This window comes from Ranitomeya imitator, chromosome 9 (assembly GCF_032444005.1).
Source record: "Ranitomeya imitator isolate aRanImi1 chromosome 9, aRanImi1.pri, whole genome shotgun sequence".
Classification (NCBI taxonomy): domain Eukaryota; kingdom Metazoa; phylum Chordata; class Amphibia; order Anura; family Dendrobatidae; genus Ranitomeya; species Ranitomeya imitator.
Window position 1 is genome coordinate 48,633,070 of NC_091290.1, and position 13,154 is coordinate 48,646,223.

Genomic DNA, 13,154 nt, shown 5'->3' on the forward strand with positions numbered 1-13,154 from the left:
AAGGGGCTACCATATAGTCTATGGAGCGGCTGCATTATACTCTATGGGGGTCTCATTATATTGTTTGGCGGGGATGCTAAATACTCAGGGGACTACGTTATATTCTGTGAGGTGGCTGCATTATACTGTGTGGTGTGGCAGCATTATACAATATGTGGGCTGCATTATACTGTATCGAGGGCTATGAGGAATACATTATACTATATGAAGAATTATGGGGTGCATTATACTGCTAGGTGTCGAGTTCCCAACTCTACACAGGGGGAATCTCGAACCATCTCAACTGCGGTCTTCCATTCTTCTCCAGCCACAGTGGAGCCTGCTCAGCGGAGACATCAATCCCAGCATCTGGCTCAAGCTGATACTGTGTGACTGGTTACTGCTGCCCTTCCAGGCTCTGCCTTTGTAGCACGCACTGATCAGCAGCGAGCAGGTCTTTCTGGGACTATGTCCTGCTTTTCCCATACTGAGCATGCCCACGGGATGACCTCCCATTGGAGGTTGGGGGTCACATGCTCAGGTCCTGTTGCGGCTCCTATTGGACCATCTGGAAGGTCCCGTAGCACTGCTGCTATAAAAGGTTTGAATGGCCCTCGGCCATGCGCTAGTGTATACTTGAAAACATGTGTGTGTAGATGTGTGAAATTCGCTCATTAATCATCCCCCTTCCTAGTGTTGTTGACTGCTCGCGAATAGGGTTGAGCGACCTTCACTTTTATAGGATCGGGTCGGGTTTCACGAAACCCGACTTTTGGAAAAGTCGGGTCGAGTGAAATCGGCCGATCCTATAAAAAAGTCGGGGTCGGCCGAAACTCGAAACCCAATGCAGTGCATTGGGTTTCCATGGTTCCCAGGGTCTGAAGGAGCGGAAACTCTCCTTCAGGCCCTGGGATCCATATTTAAGTGTAAAATATAGAATTAAAATAAAAAATATCCTTATACTTACCCTCTGACGCGCCCTGGTACTAACCGGGAACCTTCCTTCCTTAGAATCAGCCTTCCAGGACCTTCAGTGACGTCGCGGGTGACGTCGCGGCTTGTGATTGGCCGCGCGGCCGCCCATGTGACCGCTCGCGCGGCCAATCACAAGCCGCGACGTCACCCGCGACGTCACCGAAGGTCCTGGAAGGGCTGATTCTTAGGAAGGAAGGCTGTCGGAAGGAAGCAGGGCGCTTCCGAGGGTGAGTATATTCCTATTAGGTATATACTCACCCTCGGAAGCGCCCTGCTTCCTTCCGACAGCCTTCCTTCCTAAGAATCAGCCCTTCCAGGACCTTCGGTGACGTCGCGGGTGACGTCGCGGCTTGTGATTGGCCGCGCGAGCGGTCACATGGGCGGCCGCGCGGCCAATCACAAGCCGCGACGTCACCGCGACGTCACGGCAAGGTCCTAGAAGCGCGGATTCGAAGGAGGAAGGCTGCCGGTTAGTACCAGGGCGCGTCAGAGGGTAAGTATTGCAATATTTTTTATTTTAATTCTATATTTTACACTTTAATCTGAATTCCGATACCAATTCCCGATATCTTAAACATATCGGGAATCGGGATCGGAATTCCGATTCCAGATTCAAAAGATCGCCGACTTCATGGCCGACCCCCCACTGGGGTCGGGTCGGGTTTCATGAAACCCGACCTTGCCAAAAGTCGGCGACTTTTGAACAATTTCGACCCGTTTCGCTCAACCCTACTCGCGAATGGTGAATGCTTGCTAACTAGCGCCCGACTGTGCTATCTGCACCTAACACACGATACTGTTTCCTATTGCAGTGACCGCCAGTATGGAGCTGTGCGCTAATAGAGCGCTTTCCTGACCCAAGTATGGGTGGTGAGTGGCGTCTGCCAGAGCGGCACTGGACGCACTATTGTGCATTTAATTATTGTTTCCATTTACTCTGACACCCCAGTAGCGGTGTCGAGTGCAAGAGATCTAGAGGAACTCTTTCCCTGAGTATTGCGATAGAGTTCTGTGACGCTCTGCTTGCGCTCTTTGTGCTGTACTGCGGACCTGTGACGCAACAGAGTTCGCTTCCCTTATACCGGGTGAAGCTAACCCATGTGTGTATCCATATTATACCTCCATATAGTCCGTCATTACTCAGCAGCAGGTTCGATCTCTGCACGGTGGACCCCTCGCTGCGAACGCACCTCATACCATCTTTCTAATTATTTGGTGCGTTCCACTAGCCCTAACATTATACTATGGGAAGTGAATTGTACTACATGGATGACTATGAGGAGTGCATTATACTATATGGAGGACTGAGCAGTGTATTTTAATATATGGATGACTAAGAGGAGTGTATTATACTATATGGAGGACTGAGGAGTGTATTATACTATATGGAGGACTGAGCAGCGTATTTTAATATATGTAGTACTATGAGGAGTGTATTATACTATATGGAGGACAGAGTAGTGTATTATACTATATGGAGGACTGAGTGTATTTTAATATATGGAGGGGTATGGGGAGTGTATTATACTATATAGAGGACTACGAGGAGTGTATTATACTATATGGAGAAATGAGGAGTGTATTATACTATATGGAGGATTGAGCAATGTATTCTAAAATATGGAGGACTATGAGGAGTGTATTATACTGTATGGAGGACTGAGGAGTGTATTATACTATATGGAGGATTGAGCAATGTATTCTAATATATGGAGGACTATGAGGAGTGTATTATACTGCATGGAGGACTGAGGAGTGTATTATACTATATGGGGACTGATTGTATTTTAATATATGGAGGACTACGGGGAGTGTATAATACTATATGGTACACTATGAGGTGAGTATTCTACTATATGGAGGACTGATGAGTGTATTTTAATGTATGAAGGACTATGAGAAGTGTATCATACTATATGGAGGACTATGGGTAGTGTATAATACTATATGGAGGACAGAGGAGTGTATTTTAATATATGGAGGACAATAGGGAGTCTATTTTACTATATGGAGGACTATGGGGAGTGTATTATACTATATGGAGGGCTATGGGGAGAGTACTATACTATATGGAGGACTAAGGAACACATTATATTATATAGAGGGCTATGGGGTGTGCATCTTACAATATGGAGGACTTTGGTGCACATTATACTATGTGGAGGACGATGGGGAGTGTATTATACTATATGGAGAACTATGGGGCATATTATGTTATATGGAGGACTATGGGGTGTGCATTTTACAATTTGGAGGGCTTTGCTGCACATTATACTATGTGGAGGACTATGAGGTGTATTATACTAAACAAGCAAAATGCTGCATATTCATCAAGTGATTGGATTGTTTATGCGGGAAAAAAAATCATTGTTCTCAGAAGCACATTTCCAGTGTAAACTGTAGATGTGCTGCGATAACATGACACTGTATGGAGACAGATTGATCTAATAGTGATTGTTCTGTTCCCATCATTCTTTTTTAGTTAGTGTAAAGGGGCCGGGGAAACAAGCGAACAACTTCAATATTGTCGATCACAATCGTTTAACTGCCTGAACTCAGCGTTTGTAAATACAACAGAAATGCTTCTGTGTGATGTGCAATATGTTAGCATTTGAGGCCTAGGACTCCATTTTGCCTAAAACCGGCCCTGCATAAACAGCTTTGTCTTACAGCTGACATCTGCCTGTAACCACCATTGCAGCTCACTCTGACCATGACTGTTTAACGCTCTAGCTGCAGTGCCCCCAATTGATATCCCCCATAGTGTAATCACCAGAGAAAGATGAGTTATCATAGCATCTGGTAGGCCTTTAATGCCATCAGTGTTTTCCATTGTTGTCATAAGGAGATTCGTAAAACACAATAAGTGAAGTATTGCAGTATATTGTAAAAGCAATCAAGTGATTACAGGTTCAAGCCCTCTGGATGGGCATAGAAAATGAGCATAAAATGAAAAAAAATTAAAACCTAAAACCTCACCTGTAAAAAAACAAGCCTACAAATCATAGCTTTGTAAAGATGGAGAAGAAAACAAAATCAATTACTGATGCAAAGGTAAGAGATTAAGCCAAAATTCTAATGGCTATTTCAGATGTCTTTGATAACTGGTCGGATGTCGAATTGCAATGCACAAGTTGACTGCACAACTTCTGACCCAAGCGTGAAGGCCTCATTTATTTCTATGAAGCTTTCACGCTTGGGTCAGGAGATGTGTGGCAAGTCTGTACATTTCAATTCTAGAAATTCCATCCACTATGCTGTAACATCTCGCCGCTGGGGGTTGGATGCTGCACAAGTACGCAGCATTTAACCGGCAGCGTGTGCACATAACCTTATACATTTTTAAATGTTTATAATGAAAAAAAAAATACCAAACATAGCAGTTTTTATGACTTGGAACATTTGCTCCCAGCTTGTAGTGTTTTCTGTCCTCATCATAACAACCACATATTGCAACACACTTCATTTCATCTTCATCGAAATAAGGATGTTCAGGAGGACATGTAGGGTAACATCCTGTAAAAAATGACAATAGTACAAAAAGATTATACTTTTATCTTACCCAAAATCTCCACCGAAAGGTATGGTAAGTAATGCAAAAATACATCTATTAACAGGGCCACAGCACATTTACCTTCCAGTCCTCTTATCTGATAATTGCATGTTCCATTTCGATTTCTACAGGTTTTCATGCAGGGAACTCCACAAGCTTTGTAGTGCCACTCGCAACCATTTTCTTCATTGTAGTAGTCACAGAAGAGAGCTGTTTACAAAAAGCAAAGGCAAATTTGCTGTTCAGATTGTCTGGAAGTTTGGGTTTTGTCAAGAGATTGATTTAAATAGTACATAGAGATGAGGGAATACATTTGAGTGGAATTGGTGGAATAGAATTTTGCTCAAATTTTACCAAAATCTGCATTCATCAAAATCCATCTTATTGTGTAAAGCCCTTCTTTATGGATTAAGCAAACTGACATTTTTCTTAACCTTAAAAGGTTCACTTCAGTGTTCACCTCTCCACCTCCTTCGCTACTCAACACCACCTGCCCAGTCATCATTGCATCTTTTCATTCCCTGCCTCTTGTGCTGGTATTCCCAGGATGGTTCGGAGGGCGAACACAGTAGGACAAGCCATCATGGTGCCCCATGAAAGCCAGATGTGCCAGAAGTACTCACTGAGTGTGATACACCCAGAGATTCCAGGACGAGCGGTGGGGGATCAGAAGATACAATGTAGTCCAGAGGGGTGACGGTGAGGAGTTGAGGAACCCATAAAATGAGCTGTGATGTTTTACATTTTCTTTTTTTAGATATTATGTTTTTTTATGCTGTGGGTATGGGGATATCACGGAACAGAATAGTGGATATTAAATTTGCCAAGAATAGCTTCTCCATAAATCAAATTTCCCAGGAAAAAATGCACAAAGAGTCAAACTCGAATTTGTCCCGATCCGCTCATCTCCAAAAATAAGCTAAATTATTATTAAAATATATATGATTTACTTACGGCAGATAGTTGGAGTTCTCCAGGAGATACATATCCCAAATTCTCCACAAGCCTGTGCGTAGGCAGCAACTGCAGTACAGAAACACTCACAATCTCCTCCAGTGTTACAAGCACATGAATCACTCACACATGCATCATAGTACCTGATGGAGTCAACCTAAAGTTACAAAAAACTTCATAAACCGACTTTGACATACCAATCTTGCTTCATATTCAATCAGGAGACGTGTGGTAGAAGAATACTTTTCTTTTTAGATTTATTATACATACATGTGGATGACAAGCTGAGAAGACTTCACTGCTTATGATACTGCAGTGTTTCTGTGCCCACGATATTCTATATGGGTTTAATGAACAAGGATCCCTGTGGATTTTGGCATCAGGACAGGTTGGGGCTTGCTTCCAACTGTTTCCAAATTCTACTACATTTCCAACAATTGCATTGTTACGAGTTGTAAAATCATTGTTTGCATTTCCATCATAGTTTCCACATAGTCCACAAAGTTTCCCCTAGGAAAAATGAAAAACATGTTAACACATTTTGTTTCAACTAACTGGCAACATGAATCTCCAGGTCACTACAATCACAGCAATACCAAACTTGTATAGCGCTTTATTATTTTGGTGGCTTAAAAAAATTATGAACTTTGTGAAAAATATAAATGTATATTGTATCGCCATTTTCTGACACCCATTAATTTTTTTTCAAGCTTCCATTCAAGGAATTGTAGAAGGGCTTGTTTATTTTGCTATGGTGAGCTGTAATTTTTGCAGTGACCAAAAAAATCAGAAAATCCACAAAAATATGCATTTACAATATGGGTTAAATAATTTTATACTTTTTACTGAACAGATTAAAACATTTTATATTTTTATTTTAAAGGGAACCTGTCACCTGAATTTGGCGGGACCAGTTTTCGGTCATATGGGCGGAGTTTTCGGGTGTTTGATTCACCCTTTCCTTACCCCCTTGCTGCATGCTGGCCGCAATATTGGATTGAAGTTCATTCTATGTCCTCCATAGTACACGCCTGTGCAAGGCAAGATTGCTTTGCGCAGGCGTGTACTACGGAGGACATAGAATGAACTTCAATCCAATATTGCGGCCAGCATGCAGCCAGCGGGTAAGGAAAGGGTGAATCAAACACCCAAAAACTCCGCCCATATGACCGAAAAATGGTCCCGCCAAATTCAGGTGACAGGTTCCCTTTAACTTTTATGGACAAAGCAACACTGAATATGCATTTTTTTTATTTCTGACTTTTTATATTTTTATGTAATTATTTTTTTTACTTTATACTTTAATTTTAAACCTCATAAGGGCCATGGACGTGCAATTTTGTGATAGTTTATTTTCTTTTATGGCAGTGTTGCAGTATATTGTGAAGAAGAAAAAACTCTCCTTGAAGGCCAGTATTGAGCACCTATCCCAATTTGAGCACTGGCCCCTGCTCCCTTCTTTTCTCCAATGGCAGCTTTCCTTTCCTGTGATCATTACTCAAGGGCTTTTAAGCCTGACTCGGACACCCGTTGTTAGGGTTGGCAGATTGCACTAAATTAAAATAAATTCTAAAGTGCAATCGCAACCCGGGGTCCACTGTGTAGAGATGAATAACTGTTGCTAGTGTGAACAATGACTGATAAAGAAACTAGCGAACTTCCCTCCTTAAACACACTGATTTAACTCCACTCATTGGGAATGGAATTCAGAAAACCAAACCCAGATACTACTCAGAGATGCACAGGGAGAAGAATGCCAACTCAGCTAACCACTGAGGGGAACAGGGACAGTAAGTACCTGCTCAGCTAACCACCAAGGGGTACAGGGAAGGTAAGTACCAGCTCAGCTAACCACTGAAAGGTACAGGGACAGTAAGTACCAGCTCAGCTAACCACCGAGGGGTACAGGGAAGGTAAGTATCTGCTCAGCTAACCACCAAGGGGTATAGGGAAGGCAAGTGCCAGCTCAGCTAACCACCGAGGGGTACAGGGACAGTAAGTACCAGCTCAGCTAAACACCAAGGGGTACAGGCGAAATAGGAAGTGTGCAATACCCTGTTTATACCACTGCAAAGAACAGGTGGGTTGAACTTGCTCTGTGGTGCAATACCCTGTTAACCCCACAGGGGAGTATAGCATACACACTGTAGAAAAGAAGTTTCCAGATGTAGCATATAAGTAGCCCCTAATGGGACTTCATCACCTCTCATGAAATATTTCCTCTCCTTGCCTTTCTACTATGAGTAAGGTTTATAAAGACCCAGTGGGTCGAAACGTTACCTTATACCATTGGAATACCTTATTGTCTCAACTGTGGTGAATCATTTAATTTTGGTGTTTTGAAAATAAAATTCTAAATTGTTTGCAACTTAAAGGAATTCTGAGTGTGACTGTTTATCCTTGGGCTAGCATACACACTGGACAGAAACAGACAACAAAAACTCACAGTCAGCCAGAACACTCAGCAAACCTCTTCTCCAGAGGAGCTGGAATTCTAATGGCTTAATGCCAGCCCTGAAATCACATAGACAATCTCCTCTCCGGAGGTGCAGGAATTCTAATGGCACAAGACCAGCCCTGAACACATGCTGACACAGATCACTATTATCCCACTGGCAGCAGTTTCTGTGCTAAGCACACAAACCACACACACAGAACAGTAGTATATCCACCCACACATACACCAAACACAAGTGATGCTAGCACACCTGCATGCTTTGCTGCGCCAAACTCCACCCCAAACACTCATGCCAAGTTGGACAGGGCATCGCCAGTTGGCCAATCCGGAGCTGTCACATCACCAGAGCAGAAAGCATCCAAGCACTAATGACAAGGCGCCACAGCATGGACATGTTCAGTAAGGTGTTTTCTGGACATACAGTAGACTGAGGCTGATGCTGTATACCACTGGTTACCATAGACTTTAGCTGGAGAGCCAGCAGTAATCACACGTTTGACAGTAGCCTGAGCAAGATGCTAGGATCAACATCTGCGCTAAGCAGCAGACTCAGTGGCCAGGCCTGAATGGGAGATCAGAGCACCAAAACAGTGCCTGTGATACATCCAACATGGCAGGGAAGTCCTGGCCTCAGATAGTTGTCATCATCCGCATGTAATACACAATCTCCCATTAAGGGAATTTATACGTGCAAAGAGGACATGTTCTAATGCTACTATGTATGGTCGGGAAAGAAAAATAGGGATTTTTGTGGTACTCACCGAAAAAACCTTTTATCCAAGACGCTCATTGGGGGACAAAGAACAGTGGGTGTAGGCTTCTGCCGCCAGGAGGCTGACACTAAGTAAACATAAAAAAGTTAAGCTCCTCCTCCATCGTATACACCCTGACACTGGCTACCAGAGAATCCAGTTTGGTACAAAAGCAGTAGGCGAACAAGAAATGTGAAATAATATAGCATCTGTTTGTCGAAAAGGAGCTGTTGGAGAAATGTACCTCTTCAGTGCTCTCACTAGGTCCAACTTATGGAGGGCTTTTTCCACACGGTGCGTGGGTGCCGGACAAAAAGAGGGAAGAACTATATCCTTGTTAATGTGGAACGAGGAAACAACCTTCCACAAAAATGAGGGCGCTGGTCTGAGCACCACCTTATCCTGATGGAACCGTAAAAAAGGAGCACGACAGGAAAGGGCTGCCAGCTCTGATACCCGCCTTATGGAAGTTATGGCCACTAAGAATACGACCTTCAAGGAAAGGAAAGTTAAGAAAATATCCTGAAGGGGTTCGAAAGGAACTTCCTGTAAAGCCCTTAAGACCAAATTAAGGTCCCAAGCTTCCAAAGGAGTTTCATAAGGAGGGATTTTATGAGCGACTCTCTGAAAAAAGGTCCTTACCTGTAGGTTAGTAGCAATCCTGCACTGAAAAAGGACCGACAAGGCTGAAATCTGCCTTTTAAGAGTACTTGGAGCCAGCCCTGAATCCAGGCCTGCCTGGAGAAAGGCAAGAACATTTGGAACAGAAAAACACAGAGGAGGCAACCCGCGCTCTCTGCACCATGAAAGAAAAACCTTCCAAGTATAATAATAAATCCGAGCCAAAACGGTTTTTCGAGCACTGATCATGGTATCAGCCACCTCTTGGGAAAACCTGGCCTGAGTTAACACCCAAGATTCAACGGCCAGGCCGTCAAACGCAAGGACCCCTGAGTTCTGGTGGTAAATCGGCCCTTGAGAAAGAAGATCTGGACAGTCGGGGAGCTGCTGTGCAAAGGGTACTGCTTCTATTGTTGCAACCGTTCTTCCTAAGACCCTCATGCAGGACCAGATTGTATGAAAGTATGGCTGCCGAAGATTCCTCACTTCGGATTGTGTGAAAGTATGGCTGCCGAAGGTTCCTCACCTCTCGCCGAAGGGCTAGGACCTTGTCCTGGTGCAGGATTGAGAGGGCTTGAGAGGTGTTGAAAATTATCTCTAGAAATGAGATTCTCCAGGATGATACAAGGGAAGACTTCTTTAAATTCACTAGCCAACCCAGACGAGAAAGAGTGTCTAGAGAAATGCTGACATTCTCCTTGCAAGCCTGAAAGGTTGGCCCTTTGATGAGAAGGTCATCTAAATATGGCAAGACTACTATGCCTCGGGAGTGCAGAATGGACACCACAGTTGACATGACCTTTGTGAACACCCTGGGGGCAGAGGCCAGCCTGAAGGGTAAAGCCGTGAACTGGAAGTGTAAGTTGTTTATGGCAAACTGGAGAAATCTTTGATGGGAAGGAAAAATGGGAATATGCAGGTAGGCATCCTGAATGTCTATCGAGGCCAAGAACTCCCCCTTTTCCATTGACGCAGTGACTGACTGGAGAGATTCCATCCGAAAGTGACAAATTTTGACAAACCTGTTTAAGCGTTTCAGATCCAGAATGGGCCTTACTGATCCGTCCTTTTTGGGTACTACAAATAGGTTGGAATAGAACCCCTGAAATTTCTCCTCCCTTGGAACAAGAGTGATGACCCCACAGAGATGAAGGGACTTTATAGAATTGAACAGGGCTTGACGCCGGGACTCGGACCTGTGAAGACGGGATGGGAACAACCGGTGTGGAGATTGGCAAACCAGCTCTATCTTGTACCCTGAGGGCACGATCTCTCTCACCCACTTGTCGTGAATTGAATGGAGCCAGACCTGGTGAAACAAAAGTAGGCGCCCCCCTACTCTGCCAGCGGCAATCAGAGGATGCCTGCAGTCACTTGGCTGAAAACCTTTGAGACCTGGACCCCCTGGATCTAGGCGGCTGGGAACGTTTTCTTTCCCCCCGGGTTGGCTCTATAGGAGATCCGATTGTCTCGGTCCAGATTGGGTCGAACCTGCACAGTGGAACTTGATGCTGGGGTCCATCTGGTATTGCAAAAAGGTTTGAAACGGGCCTGAAATTGACGACGAAACGGCTGTCTAGACCTCTGCTGTGGAAGAAAATTGCTTTTCCCTCCTGTGGTATCAGAAATAAGCTGATCCAGCTTCTCTCCGAATAAGCGAACCCCTGATACTGGAGGGTGGTAAGAGATTTCTTAGAGGTAGAGTCTGCCCGCCAAGTTCTTAACCAGAGAGCCCTTCTAATGGCAATTGCATTTGCTGCTGCAGAAGCAGCACTGTCTGCTGCATCTAAGGATGCATTAATCAGATAGCTCCCAGCAAGGGTTATCTGACTTGACATTTCTGCCAACTCCGCTGTCAAGTCTCTCTCTTAAAGAGCCTTTGTCAAAGACTCTGACCAAGACATTATGGCTTTAGCAACCCAAGTTGCCGCAAAAGAGGGAAAAAGGGCTGAACTTGAAGATTCAAAAACGGAACGAGCCAAACTTTCTATAAGATGATCCATGGGATCCTTAATAGAAGAGCTGTTGGGAAGAGATAATAGAGTGTTAGAGGCTAAGCGGGACACCGGCGGATCTACCGAAGGAGATTCCGCCCATTTACTATGTAGCTCAGGAGAAAAAGGGTATCTTGCTTTCAAGGCCTTCTGCCCTGAAAAACATTTGTCCGGGTGTTCCCGGTTTCGCTGAACCAGGTCCTCAAACTCGGGGTGAGAGGAAAACACTTTATGAGATAGTCTGGCCCGCTTGAAAGAAACCTTGTGATCTGAGGGTAAGACAGGTTCGTCTTCTATTCCCAGGGTCTGATTGACAGCCTCAATCAGGCTTTCTACTGACTCCTGAAACCCAGGAGTCTCTAAATTAAGTGACCCCTCTGAATCATAGTCTGACCCGAGTTCCCCGCTAACTTCTGGGGAAGGGGAGCGAGAGACGGAACTCCAGGATGCTGATGCACCTGATGGCCCGGGAGACGCTGTGAGATTTCGCTTTCTCTGCATCTGCCTAGTGGGAGCGCGGCCCTTGCAGGCCGGAGGCCACTGAGAATCTGAAGCTCTCTCTTAGACAGATGAGTTGCTGTCCCTGACTCTAGCCGGGGTCTGAAGGGACTCGATTGCTTTAGTTAGGGAAGCCATGGATTGCGATAATGACGTGACCCATTCCGGTGGAACCACCCCACTCTATGCCTGAGAGGCAGGAGTAACCGTCGGGGAGATTGATGGGGAACTAGCAGGGGGGCTCCTGGGCATGTTCAGAGTCACAGGCCTCACAGAGACGATTGTTCTGGGCATGCAGGAAGGCAGAATGACAGGCTACACAAACGGTATTTAGGACCGTGTGAGATTTGACCCTTTTAGACATAGTGATCCGTAAATGCTCTACCCAGGGCCTTAGACTGGGAAAATAATAATGCTTCTGCTGTCAGGCTGGAGGGAGAAGCACTTACCCCAGTCCTGTGTCCCCTGCATACAGTGACCGAACACCAAAAGATGAACAAAAGCGCCATTTTTATCCTCAGCTGCCCTCAGGGGGTGGAACCGCTTTCCTGCAGCACTGATGCGGCTTGTAGACGGCCGAAGATGGGGCCTCGATTTGCCCCAGCGAGGAGAGCAGAGGGAGGACCAGAAGAAATCACGCCAGGGGGGCGGAGCCTCACTGCACGGTCTGTTCAGAACAGAAGCCGGGCCTGATTGACACGGAAGTGTGTCTCTGGAAAGGCCGCGGCTCCGGCCGTACTGACAAGCGCCAGATGAACAGTAGCACCAACCGGAGCTTTGGGGTACTGTGGGGCCGCCTATTAACCCGGCGCCAGACCAGCGTGGGGACGAACCTGCCTAAAAGGTAATCAGCGCAGCATCAGAAGCCCTTATTTTTAACCTCCCCCCCTTTGCAAGCTGAACCCTCTGAGAGAAGAGGACCAGCGTTTTTTTTTTTTTTTAAACCAGTGGGGGGAGAGGAGATTACATGATGGTGCAGGAACCCAAGCTCCATTTTCCACTCTGGGATAAGGAGAGGGACTGTCCACCACCCCTCTATCACCGCTGCTGAAACATAGGTGTAGAAAACAGGGGGGTCACATGGACATCTGTGGGCACCTGTACAGCCTGTGGTCTGACATACCTTAGGGTGGTCAGGGCCAAGTCTGGCGTCCAATCCCACGTCGCGGGAAAGGATACGTGGAGGATACTGGCACGTGCTTGCCCGTTGCTGGTTTGGGAAGATCGGACCCTCTCAAAAGGGTCCATGGCCTTCTCAATCCATATGATGTAGATGAAACAAGGGTCCGAAGGATCCGGGACCCAGAGGTGTGCCTCCATCAGACACTAAGTATGAACTGGGTTCTCTGGTAGCCAGTGTCAAGGTATAT

General features: G+C 45.5%; 1 protein-coding gene across 1 annotated transcript in view; it reads right to left on the reverse strand.

Annotated features, from left to right (window-relative positions):
• The window catches only part of LOC138648607 (mucin-2-like), a 195,918-nt gene that overhangs the window by 100,037 nt on the left and 82,727 nt on the right, over positions 1-13,154 (reverse strand). Inside the window, exons 15-18 of the mRNA XM_069738394.1 lie at positions 5,732-5,971; positions 5,462-5,618; positions 4,589-4,717; positions 4,326-4,470 (exon numbers count right to left, since the gene is read on the reverse strand). Coding sequence (XP_069594495.1) covers positions 4,326-4,470; positions 4,589-4,717; positions 5,462-5,618; positions 5,732-5,971 — 671 coding nt within the window. The remainder of the gene's footprint in view (positions 1-4,325; positions 4,471-4,588; positions 4,718-5,461; positions 5,619-5,731; positions 5,972-13,154) is intronic.